This window comes from Myiozetetes cayanensis, unplaced genomic scaffold (assembly GCF_022539395.1).
Source record: "Myiozetetes cayanensis isolate MyiCay16 unplaced genomic scaffold, myiCay2020 scf3, whole genome shotgun sequence".
NCBI lineage: Eukaryota > Metazoa > Chordata > Aves > Passeriformes > Tyrannidae > Myiozetetes > Myiozetetes cayanensis.
Genome location: NW_026087521.1, coordinates 53,754,548 through 53,770,323, shown reverse-complemented (window position 1 = coordinate 53,770,323; position 15,776 = coordinate 53,754,548). Strand labels below are relative to the sequence as shown.

At 44.4% G+C, this 15,776-nt stretch overlaps 1 protein-coding gene across 1 annotated transcript in view; it reads right to left on the bottom strand.

Annotated features, from left to right (window-relative positions):
* PRDM4 (PR/SET domain 4) overlaps positions 1-15,776 on the bottom strand; it is a 17,244-nt gene extending 1,468 nt beyond the window's left edge. Inside the window, exons 1-10 of the mRNA XM_050323700.1 lie at positions 15,630-15,776; positions 13,933-14,066; positions 13,095-13,280; positions 10,279-11,073; positions 6,975-7,124; positions 5,650-5,768; positions 4,824-4,909; positions 3,449-3,576; positions 2,573-2,887; positions 650-818 (exon numbers count right to left, since the gene is read on the bottom strand). Of these exons, the coding sequence (XP_050179657.1) occupies positions 650-818; positions 2,573-2,887; positions 3,449-3,576; positions 4,824-4,909; positions 5,650-5,768; positions 6,975-7,124; positions 10,279-11,073; positions 13,095-13,280; positions 13,933-14,066; positions 15,630-15,640 (2,093 nt within the window). The 5' untranslated portion in view covers positions 15,641-15,776. The remainder of the gene's footprint in view (positions 1-649; positions 819-2,572; positions 2,888-3,448; positions 3,577-4,823; positions 4,910-5,649; positions 5,769-6,974; positions 7,125-10,278; positions 11,074-13,094; positions 13,281-13,932; positions 14,067-15,629) is intronic.

Below are 15,776 nucleotides of genomic sequence, written 5' to 3'. Positions count from 1 at the left end.
GTGAAAAGAACCAGATGCCAAAAATGAAATAAGCAAAGGAACTAGCTTTGGGCAAGTCTGAAAGACTAGGCCTGATGTTTTTTTTGATTGGGAGTAAATATACAGGGCAGAGAGATTCTCAGAGCAAAGACCTGGCCTGGCACAGGGCTGTGGGGAGGGATCTGCCTACAGAAGGAGCAGGAGACCAAGTGCTTGAGTGAGAGCTGCAGGGCGGGGAATGGCAGCACTCCACCCCTAGTGCAGAGAGGCAGAGTTCACTAACAAGCTACTTGGTGAGAATAGCAGCGAGGAGTTTATGGTCCTTTGTGGTCACGTTGGGATGTGTAAGCAGTTCTCAGCAAAGAATGAAATGTAAGTCAAACAACGCCCCTCTCTGTTCAAAATGATGAACACTCCAGACAGCCATTTCACAAGACAAGTAGCACGCTTGGAATTTACTGTGTCATTAAAACACTGCAAACACTTAGAACTGGACAACTGCAGCCAGTACAACAAGGACTTTGTCCAGCCTGACTTCTCTGTCATTTTAGAGAGTGAACATATCTGTACTCCCTAGGCCAAACTATTTGCAAACTGGAGGTTCTCTCTTGGGCTGTTCAGCTCCATTTATTGCACTGGCCAGTCCAGCACGCCCTGTGAGATCACTTACTGTGTGTGAGTGAGTACGTGCTGCTTGAGGTCCTGCCTCCGCATGAACAGCTTCTCGCAGTAATCGCACTTGAGGTTCTTCTCCCCAGTGTGAATGACCATGTGCGATTCCAGGTGGGCCTTCTGGGTGAAGGACTTGTCACAGAGGGTACAGCGGTAGTTCTTCTGACCTGGGATTACATACATACACCAACAAGTTGACAGTCAGTGTCCCAAGAAATATGGGAAGCAAAGAAGCCTGACCACTGCTGAAAAATAAAATTTTATCCTGAAGAAAGGCACGTTCTTTGTGAATAGGACCTGTTTCCTCCTGCAGTTCCTTCAGACTCAGAATAAAGGCCTACTTAGTTCCACAGTCTAGATTTAGCTATGGAAAAAAGGCATCTGATTTCAACATTTCCCAAGCTTTTCAACCCTCACCCCATTCCCCCAAGTCAAAAAAACTTCATGATACTGTTTCAAACCACTGAGCCCCTTGTGTGATGCACGTTTCTGCACTTTGTCCTTCTAAACACCATTGATTCCTCTCCCTCCACTGCTCATGGTCAGTCAGCCTTTCCTGTGGGATAGGCTTTCTGCTTCTTCCACACCAACTGTGTCTCCTTGTTCTGTACATCAGAACAGCCCTAGTAGGTCTATAAATTTTTCAGTGAAGAGATTTAGGCAAACACGTAACAGGACTAGTCTTATCCAGGATGAATTCTTCAGTAAAAACAATGTTAGCTTCCTTTGTAATAGTAACCATGGTAACCATCTAGTTACTGTACATTAGTACATCCCCATCTCTACATCCCATAGGAACTGTATCTGATGCCTTACCGAAGCCCAGCCACATTTGAAGCACTGCATTGCCTTTGTCTACAAAAACAAGTTCCCTTATCTAACAAACAGGTACAGAGCTCACTGGCTCTTTGATAACTTCTGCGTTTTAATCCATTTTTCCATTTATCTGTAGTTCTTCCACTATTCTTTGCCAGAAATAGTTCAAAACCCCCGCATGCCACTGAATTCAGACTAAGTTTGAATACCATTTGAATCCCACCCCACTGACTGTTCTGAGGTTGTGTATATCACATTTGTACTTGATCAGTTTATTAAAACTCCTGACTACTGAGCCTACAGCTTCCTATGCTTGACTTGAGGCACCAAATCCCCAGTTTTATTCCTTTTCCAGCTTTGTGACTTGCATTCCCTGATTCCCAATAGGTATTTAAACCTTACTAAAAAAAAAAAGAAAAGAGGTGCAAATACCCACACTGCCTATTGCTGGTCTGTAACCTGCCCTTCACCCTCTCCCCTGTCCTCACTCAGTGTTAAATCCACGCCTTTTCATATTTCCTCTCTTCTTACACAACTAAAAAATCTGTCACTATTTTGTTTTCCTCTATTAGTGCTCATTCCCTGATCTGCTGGCAATTCCCCCTTTATCCTGAGAGTCTCTAGTGACACCCCAATGCCCACAGAAGTCAACAGCATGTTCAGTTTTGATGAGTGTGACAGAGCTGAGCCTTATCCATATCAGTCTGACGCTACAGTTGCCAATTTCAGTTTAATGCCATTTCCTTAAGACAAAAAACAGTTCAAGTAGGAAAGATCTCAGGCCTGTATTTAAGTGGACAACTGGCCACATTAACAGCTCTCAAACCCAGTGTCCTTCTTGCGAGCAGAAGGGTTCGAGGGTAGTTGGATGGGGCTTGGAGTGACTGATCTAGCTGAAGATGTCTCTGTCCATGGTAGGGAATACTGGAGTATTATTTTTAAAGACCCCTTTTGATCCAAAACATTCTTACGATTCTGTGTTTCTAAGAGCTTATATTTACAGACACAAGCTCTGCTCTGCCAACTGGCCATGGAACCAGAGAAAACTGACCCTGCCCCAATGATTTCCTAGCACAGGCATCTCTGTAAAGCCCCCAGCCCTTACCTGTGTGTATCTTGAGGTGTGTCCGTAAGTTGCTGGGATCACTGAAAGCTTTGCTACAGAAATCACACTTGTGCGGCTTCATGCCCATGTGCCCCATGAAGTGGACATGGAGCTTGGAAGGGGAGATGAAAGCCTGGGGGCACATGGAGCACTTCCACTTCCTTTCCTTTCCGTGGCTTGGCCCGTGGTTGCTGCTGTGCCCCTGACTGGGGAGGTGGTTGTGAATATGGCTGCTCAAATGGGCCTTGAAGTCCGCATAGGAAGCACATTCCTTTCCACAGTGGCAGATGTGCACGTCTGGATGTTCAGGGACACCTGTCGGCACAGAAGCATCACTTTTAATGAGGCATGGTAAGGCCTAACAGAGCATGAGCAAGATCCATGTAAACATTTTGTCTGTGGTAGCAAAGCCAGCTGCAGAGATTTTTTCCCCTTTGTTTCTTTCAGCTCCAGTTTTGCTTTTCAACACTTTTAGGTAGGTCATTTCAAATATTCTGAAGGGCCAAACTTTGGAATGGTTTTGAGCACAGCTCCACCAAATCTAAATTATCACAACCATAGGTCGGGGAGAATAGGAACATCTTCAGCTAGCGAAACTCCCTTAGCATCCCTTAGGGGACGGACAGAAGAAAAACAATGCTCTTTCTTCCAAACTGTGATCCTTTACTCCTGATCAGTGGAATTAGATAGGGGAATGTTTCTTTTAAATGATGGTACTCTATAGTCCTGAAACGTAAAAGGAAACTATGACATGCACCAGTAGGAACTGAGAAGGAACATAATGCACTCCCAAGTCACAGTGCCCAGGGATGGCACTAAAAGGGAATTCAAGCTGGGTCCTCGCTGTAAAGCCAGCAAAAACGAGCAGTTACTTACCAAGCTGTCGTGCATAGTCCCGACTGTAATAAAAGAGAAGCTCGTGTTCAGGTGGGATGTCCCGAGAGGTGCAGAAGTAAATTTTTCCATCATGAGGATAAGCTACCAGATTCTGCTCTTCCCGGTTCCTATAGCAATAACAAGAGGCATGAATAAAAGCCCTCCAGAAATACTGACTTTTTGAGAGAGAAAAGACGACTCCTATAAATAGGTAATGAGAGAACCTCAGTGCTTGTCAGCATGTTATGAAAACTTTCATGTCTGTCACTTCTGTCCTTCTTTATTAAAGGAAAGGAAAACTGGACCTTGAGAGCCAATCTGCTCCACCAACTGATGCATTTTTCACACCACTGCTGAGAATATTATTAATACCCACTGGAGTGGGCTGAGAGAAGAGAGTTTATGATCTCTTAAGAAACTACATAAATCTATGTATTTTTCATATTAACCCCCTCAAGAAATAGAGAATGCATGAGGGAGAAAATATCAGTAATGCTTTAGAGCAAAATAATCTTAAAAAAATCCTCTTGATTTCCATTTCCAAGATGTGGTCACCGATCTGTTGAAGCAGTATCTTGCATATGTTTGTTCCCAGTGTTTGAAACCAGCAAAAGCTCTGCCCCACTGCAGCAAGAGATCAAGCATTAATTTTTCTTGACTCTTGCATATGGGAGCAATGAAATGAACTCTAGGAGAAACCTACTTTGTGTCACAGAGCAAAGCCTTCTCACTGGACTATGGATGGAGTAATACTTAAGCCAGTCTGGATAGCTTTCACTTCAGACTCTGGGAAGACTGAAAAGGCCAGCTTTTGCAAGCTGTAAGAGCTTGGAACTTGGCCAGAAAAACCGAGGGACACGTTGCTAATAAAGGACAATCAACATCACCTTCACATACGTATCCAAAAGGAATGGGGTAGAGGAGAGCAGTAACAACCTAATACACAGTAAGTTACTATATAAAGATCATGGTTTAAAGCTTTGGAACAAGGGAAACAAGGTATGTGGAGAAGTCTGGGGCTGTTTTAGGACAGCGTGTGTACCAGTTCCCGTATAACATTCTCCCCAACAGTTCAAGATGCCCAGGTAACTCTTGAAAGTCCCTTGGCCCTGAGCTCACGCCCCTCTGGGCACGCAGTGCAGCAGTGCACCCTCTCCAGTATGCCCTGAGATCAGCTCAGCTGGTTAGAGCATGGTGCTGAAGGTTTGGGTTTGATCCCCGTATGGACCATTCACTTAAGAGCTGGACTCAGTGATCCTTGTGGGTCCCCTCCAACTCAGAACATTCTGTGATCCTTATCTTTCTCTATTCTGTACAGCCTTCCATGAGCCTGCAGCTCAAGATTCAAAGCTAGTACAGTAGAGGTGGTTCTCACCTGGCTTTGCGTACAAACATCATCCAGTTACATTCATTTTCATCAGTTGTAACGATGCAGAACTCCAGGACACCATTGTGATAGATCTATCAGGAAAACAAATGCAATCTTAGGATAAAACTCAGCAATAAATGAAGTCAAAGCCAGCTTCTTTAAGAGAGGATGTGTTTACCTAGAACAAGCTGAGAAGTCTCCATTGCCAAGACCACAGCCCTGTTTTTATTCCTTATTTTCCTCTTCACACGGCAATCTTGACTTCTCTGCTACCCAGGAGGCTAGAAAACCTGTTTATCAGCATCTTTCCCACACACCACCTTTAGCTCCCAGCAGAAATGCATTTGACTGCTTTTCTTACAAACCGAGTCTTGTGAATAATAATATCTGAGCAAACAGTACGTGTTTTATTTATATAAATCAAGTTTACTTTCTGAACATGGAATGATGGGGAAAAGAAAGCTTTAAAGCATCTTTCCTAAAACAAATCGTTCATCACCTAGGGGAACTTTCAATAAACAGTGATACAAAACAAACAAGTGCTGCCTAGTGAATCATATACAATCTCTGCTGTAACTCCACACAAACAGTGGAAACCACATACAGACCTATAAAAGAAAAGGCATTAAAGAAGCTTTTTGTACTTCAGGATCGTTTAGCAGCATATTACATAGTATACAGCTCTGTTATGCTGATATTAAGCATTAAACAATCAAATTGTTTTACTTTTGACTTTTGGCCAGGAAAATAATGTTGAAGTTGCTGTGTCACGTGACAAGTTTCACCAGATAAAGGCATGTTGGCAGATCTGTGAACCAGAATACCCACTGACCTTCCAGATGTGACTGGCTGCTTTGTCTGTCCAGTCAGCCACCTCCAGAGAATGGCTCTGCTGTCCGATCAAAGGTCCAAAACAAGTCCGCACAGGAATGGTTTCTCGTGTCCACACACCTATCAGGAGAAGACCAAAATCTGAAGAAATCAATGGTTTAAACAACTTACCATGCACAATAAAGAAGTGGGAGGTTTATGAGATGATGCTCCAGGGGTAATATCTAGGCGTAAGATCATCAAAGCTTCTACTTCACACGTGAAACACACCTAAGGCAGAGACGAGAACCACCACCACCACAGGACACTATTGGGAGCCGCTTTGTTCTAACTATAAATACTTATTTTGTCAAAAGCAAGTAGTTTACTTCTCAGTAAGCTATAAAACTAACATCCCAGCCACTTGTACCAATTAAAGTTTTCATGGCACTTTCTGCAGAAGCAGAAAATACTAGTTTCAGTAACTACATTTTGCCTACCTAATCCCCAGGAATTTCCAGAATTGTTGCTGGGCATTGTTAAGCAGCTTCTGCATTCCTCCCCAGAGGCAGCTGTATTCTGTCATGGGCAGAGGGATTCCTGCATGTATATTATTTATTATTAAACACTTATATATATATAGGTCTACATGAATACACTGAGTAGCTTTTAGGAATAAACTGGAAACAAGTGCAGCTTGAAAAGAACAGATGTAATCTACTCTCAACAAGCAGCATCACTAAGCAAGCCAATAATCACATTCTTCTCTAGCCTTAGATCCTTAGGGTATCGCTTTGTACTCTTCGATTTCCAGGTGACAATGGCGTGAAATACAGTAACAAGGTCCACATCCAGTGACAAGGTCACAGTCTACATGCCAAATGTAAATGAAAGGGGGGGGACGAAAAACAGAGGCACTTATGATCAATACTCCAATGCGAGTGCAGAAGTCCAGAGAACCCACAGGTAGCAAACCAGACAGAAATCTCCTCTATTATTTCTAATAGTTACCTTCTCCCAAACTGCAACTGCTTCAATGTTTTCTTATCAAAACTGTGTGTGGGTTGTCCATGATAAAAATAAACACCATATCTTGCTTGTGCTTGACCTTACAATGTCCCACATTCTGTGGCAGTAGCCCTACAGCATAGTTGGAAGTCTAAGTAGTAACCAGAGCACAAGAAGCTCTTGGATAATGTAAGTCAGTGTGATTACAGATGAGGGAAACATCTCTCTATTGTAGCGTTTCTTTCCCATATTAATATCCCTATGGTTTTGGATTTCAGGCAGTGAGTGTATTTTAAACTGCTGCAGAGAAACACAGTAACATGATTACATGATTCTTACCCGCCTCAGCTCCCATCATAGACTGCCGGAGGACGAGCTGCTTAGGGAGGGAGAGCCGGGCTCGGCTCTCTATCGGGGTGTCAGGGACAAAGGTGACGGGCCCGTGGTCTGGGCAGTCCGACGGATACGCCTTGTCACACAGTGTGCACCCTGCAGAGAGGGAAAAGGACAACAGGAGTTAAAAAGATGCAACAGCTCCCACTGTGCAATCAACTCTCTACCAGTATGCTTCAGCTCAGCTCCTGCCAAAGTCTGGATCTATCGGGTTCAACTTGTCCACTAAATAGGTTTTACTCAGAAGAATACAGACCATATTATTACAGTCAGATGGGCACTGACATAGATGTCACTGTTCCTATCCAATTCAGATCAAATGTGACAATCTCTACCTAGCTTCCTAAAGCTAAATTAATGACCTAGACTCCAGAGTATCCCTACAGGGGAATTGAGTAATGGGACAGAGTCCACTCTTCATCAAACCTACTGCAAAATGGATAGTTAGTCTCCCCAGAGCTGGCAGCAATGCAGAGGATGTGAGAGCCATTTTCACTCTGATCACAAGTGAAATGAACTTTATTGGCAGAAAAATCTAAGGCATACCAAACCAAACACTCTCTAACTGGTTACATTTTTGGAATTTACCAAAAACACTTCTTGCATGTACAACCTCAAGGGTATCCATACAAGGGAACAGTAACGCCTCCTTTCTAAAATGTTTCTAATTTGAACCCACATATCCCCTTACCTCCATTTGAATTCAGACAATGTGTAAATCTTCACAGTGGCAAAAACCTCACCTTACTGTTGCTTTTGAAGGACTCACTGCAATAAACTCATACAGTGTGAGTATGTCACTGAATGGAACAAAAACAAGAGCCCAAGAACCAGTACCATCGCTTTCCTAATCTGTCATTTAGCAGGAGTACTGCTGAAAAAGAAACCACTGAAAGTCTTCAGTCCAATAACTCTGAGAAAAGGTACATCATAAAATGCTCTCCACAGCATTATTATTTCATCTAGAAAAACTACGTAATTTTAATTCTCTACGGATGGAGCAACCAGCACCTACTCAGCAACCACTCTCCTGATGAATCATTATTCTGAAGAAGAAAGATGCTCAGCTAACTAATCAGGATCTCCTCAAAGACCTTCTTTGGCCTGCTGATGACCTAACTCCAGTATAAAAGACCTATCACAGAACTAGTCTTCAGCAGGCCTAAGCAGCAGCTCCATTCTTACATGTTTAAAGATAATTTTCAGACATTCCCTTCATACCTCAGGGTACCAGAATCTGACCCCAAAAAGGTACAGTTTGAGCAACTACACAGTTACAGACAGCGAGGTACTCAAAATATTATTAGGTAGAGCCTATATAGGCATTGCTTCATGTGCTCAGCTGATATGTAGGAGTAAAGCAATGACAACAGCCAGACCTGAGTAATGACAACCACTACTTGGAACAGCTGCTTTTAAGCATTGCCTAGCACACACCCACTACAGCTCTAAGAAGAAGCAGAGGAAGAAAAGTTCTAGGCACGTGATACTTCCACTTGGAAAGGTTCAGAGATTCATACATTTTTAAGAAGTTGAAAAAAAAAAAATCTCACCATCTATAGAAAGTCAAATACACTTTCTGTTCCTGTCCTTTTCAAATTATGCCAAAAAAAAAACCACAACCAAAACATAAAATTAAAATAATAATAAAAAAAATCAGTGATTGCTTCTCTGATTTGGATATCCAGAACTGTCAACAAAGATGACCACATAAGGGGCTATTTAGAAGTTTCACAAACATTCAAGACTGTAGCAAAGGCACACATTTTATTTCCTGCTTAAGGACAGTGTAAAAAGCTTTTTGAAAAAGGCCCTGACTTCTGCCTTCTCAATGAGGGAAAAACCACCAAGGGGCTCTAAACCAACTCCTTGTCCTTGCTGTCACCTGTCTGGACACAAATTCATGTTTTATTCAGGAGAAGTTTAAAACCAACACCATAAAGTTAAAATTTAAACCTTCCCAAGTCAAGAATCTGTTTTGCAAATCACATGAAAGCACTAGCAATGCAACAGCCATTTTATTATCCTACCAAAGGAGAGCATCATCTGGGAAACAGCTTAGGACTATATTAAGTATAGCAACAATAAGTTGGCATTTCCAATTCCACTTTGAATAAGAGAAGTGATTTCACCACAAGCATGTTGGATTCCACAGTATTTTGATCATTATTTGCTCAACATGTAACAGATGCTTGTAGGAACTTCTGAGTGCATTAACTGTAGAACTCTTCTTTTAGGACTGGTAAATTCATCACAGTTCTATGTCCCTCTGATTTTAAGTTATATTTTTTCCCACATAACTGAACTTTTAATTCAATTGTCTGACTAGACACTTTGCACCAAACTGCACCTCCCCCATTGCTAACCAAGGCACTGTATCTTTCAATTTCTTAAACTGTGTTCTGTAGGCAAAGCTAGCCATAAGATCCTGGCAGTTGTAGGGCCAGGCTGCATCAAGAGCAGCCCTCAGCAGTGCTATCACAACTAATAAAAATTATTATAAAAGCTGGCCTTATGCTTCAGAGGCAGGAGTCCAGACATGCTGCAGGTGAAAGTTAAGTCTGTGTCACAGAAAATGAGAACCTCACAGTTCTCAAACACCACTCCTTGAATGATAACATGATTGAGAGTACAATACCCAGTGCTCCTCTCTTCCTACAAGATCAACTAACCTCTGGGTTAAAGTCCTTTGATGAGAATAATTAGAAATATTAAAATGTTCCTTCCCTCTCTGCTCTTTTTTTCCAGCAGGTCCTGCTGAGAATAACATTTTCATGATGATTGTTCATGTTTTAATAAGAACTGCAAAATCACACAATGCCATACTCAACAAGTATACCCACTTGACTGAATGTACGGCTTGTGGTGGTATTTGTTGTGTATTTTTCATGCATCAAGAAGAGTCACTTGTGATGTGACTTTAAAAACAAAAGAGTCTCATTTCAAAGGATATTATCTGCATATCCACAGGAGGTAAGAGGTTCATAAAGACTCAGCTTTCAACCTCAAGGCAACGTGGGAGGTGGATACAAAGAGAATTATGCTAAAACAGCCTACTATGTCTCCTTCCAAGTATTGTTGTTTCAGCACAGTTAATCTGGCACTGCAGATGTTCCAACTTTCGTGGACTTGTTAAATAGCATTTCTTTCACCATTAATCTGCAAGACTAGCAACAAGAGTCCTGTCATCCCACTAGACAGCAGCTGCATGACAAACCCTACCCCAAGAAAGCAGGAAATGTCCACTCACATATGGTAAACAAGGTTGCCATATTCTCCTTGTTCGAATTGGAGTCTTCCATTTGCAGAGAGGGTGGCACAAAGGCAAGATTGTCTGCAGACACATCCACGTGACTTGGCCCCATGGCTACTTCCTGATTGATGGAAGACACCGCCACTGGCTCGAGGCTGAGGCCCACTTCATGCAAGGCTACTGAGTCCAGGGAAGCGAGGTTGTGTGAGGTAGAGAGCGCCACACTCACGGAGTTGGTGCTCATGGCCACAGTATGAATGGAGTCATTTAGTGTGCTGTCCGATATCCCTGTCACCCGCCCGGCAATGTGGTCGGGCTCCATGACGACAGGGAGTTCCAAAGTGCTACCGTGAATGGGAATGACACCGCCGTGTCCCACAGCGTCCGATGTCAAGTTACTCCCCACTGTGTCTACGGCTAAAGGTTCGTGGCTCCGGGAGCCATTTGGGATCTGCGAATGATCCCCGGCTACATCATCCATCGTGAGCTCCTCTGTCATCCCATCCGTGGAGATGGGGCTGGTTACCCTTGAAACGCTCTCCATGGTGATTGTAGTATCCAGTGCTACCTCATGGCTGTCACTAGGATGCAGATTTTGAGGCCCATGTGTGTTCACTGTGCGGGAGTCCATGGAGACAATCCCCGGTTCCAGCCCCACGGTTCCACTGGGCTGGTAGGGATCCAGGGCCGACGGATTGTTGGAGACGGACAGTGCTGGATTGCTGTCAACATTTATAGTGTTGGGATGGATGTACTGAGGTGGTGGTCTGTCAGCCAAGTAAGATAAGATACCTGATAGGAAAAGAGGGAGAAAAAGATCACATCAGTTTTCAAATCTCGAACAAAAATCAATCCCAGTAGAGTACACTGAGACCAAGATCCCTGAAGACCTTCTCTACATTATCTCCAGTTAAAACCCATTAAATCTAAAACATGCCTCACAAACACACATGAACCCAACACTCCTGTCAAAATATCATTTGAAAACAAATTCAACAGAGCAAGTTTCTAGTTATTTCTCAAAATCTGAACAGCCAAGTTTTTGGCAGAATGCAACCTTGGCTCCTCAGCACAAAGACTCAAACAGAAAGAGGTTCTTTACATTTTAGGCTTAATTTTTCATTCTCAAGAAATAGCTCACAAAGGATGAAGGACTGCTAGAGGAATCTATAGTTTGATAACCCTGGTTCATCTTCGCTAGAAGAAGAAACAATTATCCAGGATATATCATTTTTGCTTAGGTATTTAAGTTTTAACAATGACTACTTCCTTCCTCTAAGACTAAGTGGCACAACTGTCCATCTCAGAGATCATCAATTGCAATTCTGAAGGACACAGATAAGGTCTCTTACAGATACTGTGACTCATCTGCTCTCTTTCCTTACTAGAAAAATATGTTGTTTCTCATAAAACAATAGGTTGGTTAAATTTAAATCAGAAACCCTAACATCTTTTCTGGTAGTTCTGGAAAGCTTCTCAAAAATCAAACAACCTTCGAACTTAAGATATGAAGAAATACCTGCATTTACACACCAAAACAAAAAAATATCTTTGGAAGAAATACATCTGCACATCCAAGTAAACAGTATTTTCAGCAGAAAGAGAGGCAGATTTTGCAGATTCTGGGAGATCTGAGTCAGCGTGTTTCTTTGTGGCCTTCAACCCTATGAGCCATTTGTTCTGTAAGTGTTCCATTCAAATATGTCTGTTATTACAAGGATGCAAACATGGATACTCTTTCTGCAGCATAACCCCATTAAAAATGACTAAGCCAAGAAACAGACAGTTTAATTTAATCAGCTGGATCAAATATTTCTGCATGCAATGCTGCCTTGTGGCTTGAACAAGGACGAGCCCTGAAGGCAGCAAGATGACTCATGGAAGAGCCCTATGAAACATCAGACTAAACATCACAGGAACTAGAAAGATTATTCCAGCTCAGAAGAATGGCTAATACTCTTGGTCCTAAATGCACTGTCTCTTCGTCTACTCTTTGCCCACTAAACAGGCAGGCAGGTTATGCAGTAGGAAAGGTTACTCCTAAGCAGCTGGAAAATGCAGCCATTAGTCAACAGGGAGTTGGATGAGATCTAGGCTGCTACAGCTTTTTTCCCTAACCTATGCTGAACCAACAACACCCACTGGGTCACCCTGAAGAAGCTTAACTACCCTTCCACCCTGCCAATCTTAGCTACAGAACAAAACAAGGATTACATTAAAAGCTCCAATTTCTGTGTCTTCACATGTAAAATTCTACATTTATACTCTAAAGCACATGTGAGAGAGGAATCAAGATAGAAGTCAGTACATTACGCCTTTGGAAATCAACCTTGAACAAAAAAAAAAGAAAAAAGGTGCCATGGGCTAAATGGGTGGGAAAGAGCTCAAACTCCTCAGCTGATGGTTTGCCCTTTCTAAGCTCTGAACTATTGTGACCTACCATCATGCACATATTAAGTACTGCTTCAACCTATAGGAGAAGAAAAACAGAAGCAGCTTTCAAACTGTAAGACACTGGAGACAGAAACCAGGCATGCTTTGTTTTCTGTTAATTTTAAAACCAAAGCAGGAGTAGCAATCAAAGGTTTGGTTTAAATAGAAAATGCCCCGCAATTCTCTTAATTCACAAGTATAGCAATAGAAAATATAGCACCTGAAAATAAAGGTGTGTATATGGCACAACAGCCTCCAGACAAAGGCAGGGAAATAACAGCTCTGAGAAACAGTCAGTCTTGCCTGCTTCGGGACAGAAACAGGTAGCTCTTAAAACAGTTTCTCTTTCTTTTCCCCTCCATCAGCACCAAACAACTTACCAGGTAGAATGTGTCTGAAATAGCTGCTCTCCAGGTGAGGGTATGGTGGCGGAGGTAGGGTGTAGTTTCTCTCTGGTATACCACACATCACTCCTCGATCCCCAATACCCATTGGGAGCATCAGAGACAGAGCAGAGGGCAAGGAACTCAAGGAGGGGCCCAAGTTTGGAATTGCAACAGGCAAGCCTGCAAGAGAAAATGTCAATTTAAATTCAACGGAACTATTTGAGTTTACGAACACACAAACTAATGAAGCTCCTCAGGAGCTCTCTCCCTATGGAAATACAGCATCGTACTGTTAAAGTAAGGTGGCAAGCTTCTAGGAAAGGATCAGTTATCACAGCACTGAGAGGCATGCCTGAATACAGCTAGATCTTTTCTGGATATGTTTTGTGGGGCTTGCTTCTACTTTACAATTGTAAATGACTTTTGTCTGTGCAGGCCCCAGAAAAGAAGAGCTAGGAAACCAGTTTCGCCCCACAGGTGAAAAATCATTATTTTCACCTGAGAGAAATTAGACATAGATGGAGACAGATCTTCAACTAAAGTCTGTATTTCAAAGGATTCTGCTACTACTCGCCCACAGTGCAAACACCCCCACAGAACAAAACAAGGCTGCCACTAAGGTGGAAGCCTGATAAGCACTCATGCTTTTTGCTTTGCCCACGTCAGCAACAATTTATGGTCTCCCCTTCCCCAGCTCTACATCACCCCACTACCTGCTAAAGATATGACTTGCTATCAGAGCAAGCCCTGATACTGAGTTATGACCATTCCCGTGACAGTAAAACACAGAGCATGAGCTGCAATATCCCTTTGTGGGGCCTTTCCCCATTACCTGGTGCTGGTATGGCGTTGTGAGTGGGGGACGCTGCCAACCCCAAGTGACTCCCTGAGACCGGCAGGGCATTGCTCACAGAGGCTGAGGTCAGCTGGTCCATCCCTACAGGACTCAGGTTCATTTCATTCATTCTGGAGCCAGGGAACAGGGAGTGGAGGGGGAAGAAGACAAAGAAACAGATCCATGAGCATTCCTGATTAGTGACTGTACTGTGGTGAGGAAGGGCTGAGCAAAAAAACCTCAGATATTGACACATAAAAACCCTGCCTTAGAAAGCTAAGCATAAAGCACATCAGCCACTCATGTCGACATCACATCACGATCAATACATATTGACCATATTACATAGCAATAACAAGGATTAAAAACCAGTTCAAAAAAGCAATCAGACCATAGCTTTTTCCTTGCCATCCAGAAAACAAAGTCTCATTCCTAGCAGTCAAAGCCACTGTGATTAAAGTATTGTGAACACAGATCAATTCGCAAGATGAATGTCACAAATACTCAGACAACAGCAACTGACTTAAATTTCATGACTTATGGACACCACATTCACGTTTGAAAACCAAAGTCAGGGGAGAGGAGCGGGGAGAGATCACTTCCAACTGGTAATGCACAAAAAAATCTCTTAATTCACCATCAGTTCAAACCAGGCCAATAGTGACAAGAGTTACCACTGCAGAACAGCCATAGCTTAGAGTTTTAACAGGCTGCCTCAGTCTGGTTCTACATGTTCCTATTCCATTACAAATTGGCACCATGCATGACACGTTATTTCAGAGCAAGCAACCACTGGTTCCCGAGTGCCCGAACCGCTCAGGTGAGCACACACCACACGAGTGGCTGTAGAGCTGCAGGAACCACTGGGCTGCCCAACACCCCAAATCCCCAGCCTTAGGAGAAACCACGTCAGCTCCAGGCACATCTAGGGTCTCAAGCTGCACATGCAGCCCAAACCAGTCCATGGGGATGGGACAACAAGGAGACACGGTCAAGTCATGCTTGCTACAACTTTGCAAGCTCTGCCTGGCCTATGTTCTGCCCACACTGGCCCTCTTGCTCACACAGCAGCTTTAACCAGCTCTCATAGGGCCGGACAGACCAGCTACCCCATAGCAGCCACAACCCTGGCAAGGAGACCCAACACCCTCCCCGCTGGCTCTCACATGGCCCTTGCGAGCAGCAGGCCCAGGTGCTGCAGCACGGATGAAGAGCTGGAGCTTGGACTGCCGCTCCGGTGAGGAAAGCTATACCGCTCACCCAGGAAAAAGAGCCAAATACACCGAACTCAAGCGAGTCAACAGCGGAATATCTCGGAAGGGGCCCATAGGGACCATCGGAGTCCGCTCCCAGCGCCCCGCACAGCACCTGCCACCCGCAGGGATGAGCCGCACGAACGGCGTCGCCGACTCTCACACCGGGTCCGCCCAGCTCCGCACACGCACTGCCCCACCCCGCCACCCGCCCCACCTGCCTCCAGGGACGCTGCCGAGGGCTCCGGCTGCCCGCCGGGGCAGGGCATTTATCGCCCGGCCCAAGCGGCTGCTGAGGATGGCGATGTCCAAGGGAGGGAACCACCACCTTCGCCTCGGGGCCGAGCCTCGGGGCCTGCGGGAGACGCTGAACCCTTTAGGGACACCTTCCCCTGCCCGCCCCACCGGCCGGGATCCCGCCCGCCTCCCCGGGGCGCTCACCTGGGGTGCATGGAGCCCGGCGCCTCTCCGGCGGCGGAGCGCCCGCAGCCGCATCAGGGCCCTCGGCCCCGGCCCGCCGCCTGCCCCCGGCTCCGGCCCCAGGCACGGCCCGGCCGCAACCCCCAGCGCCGCCGCCGCCGCCTCATG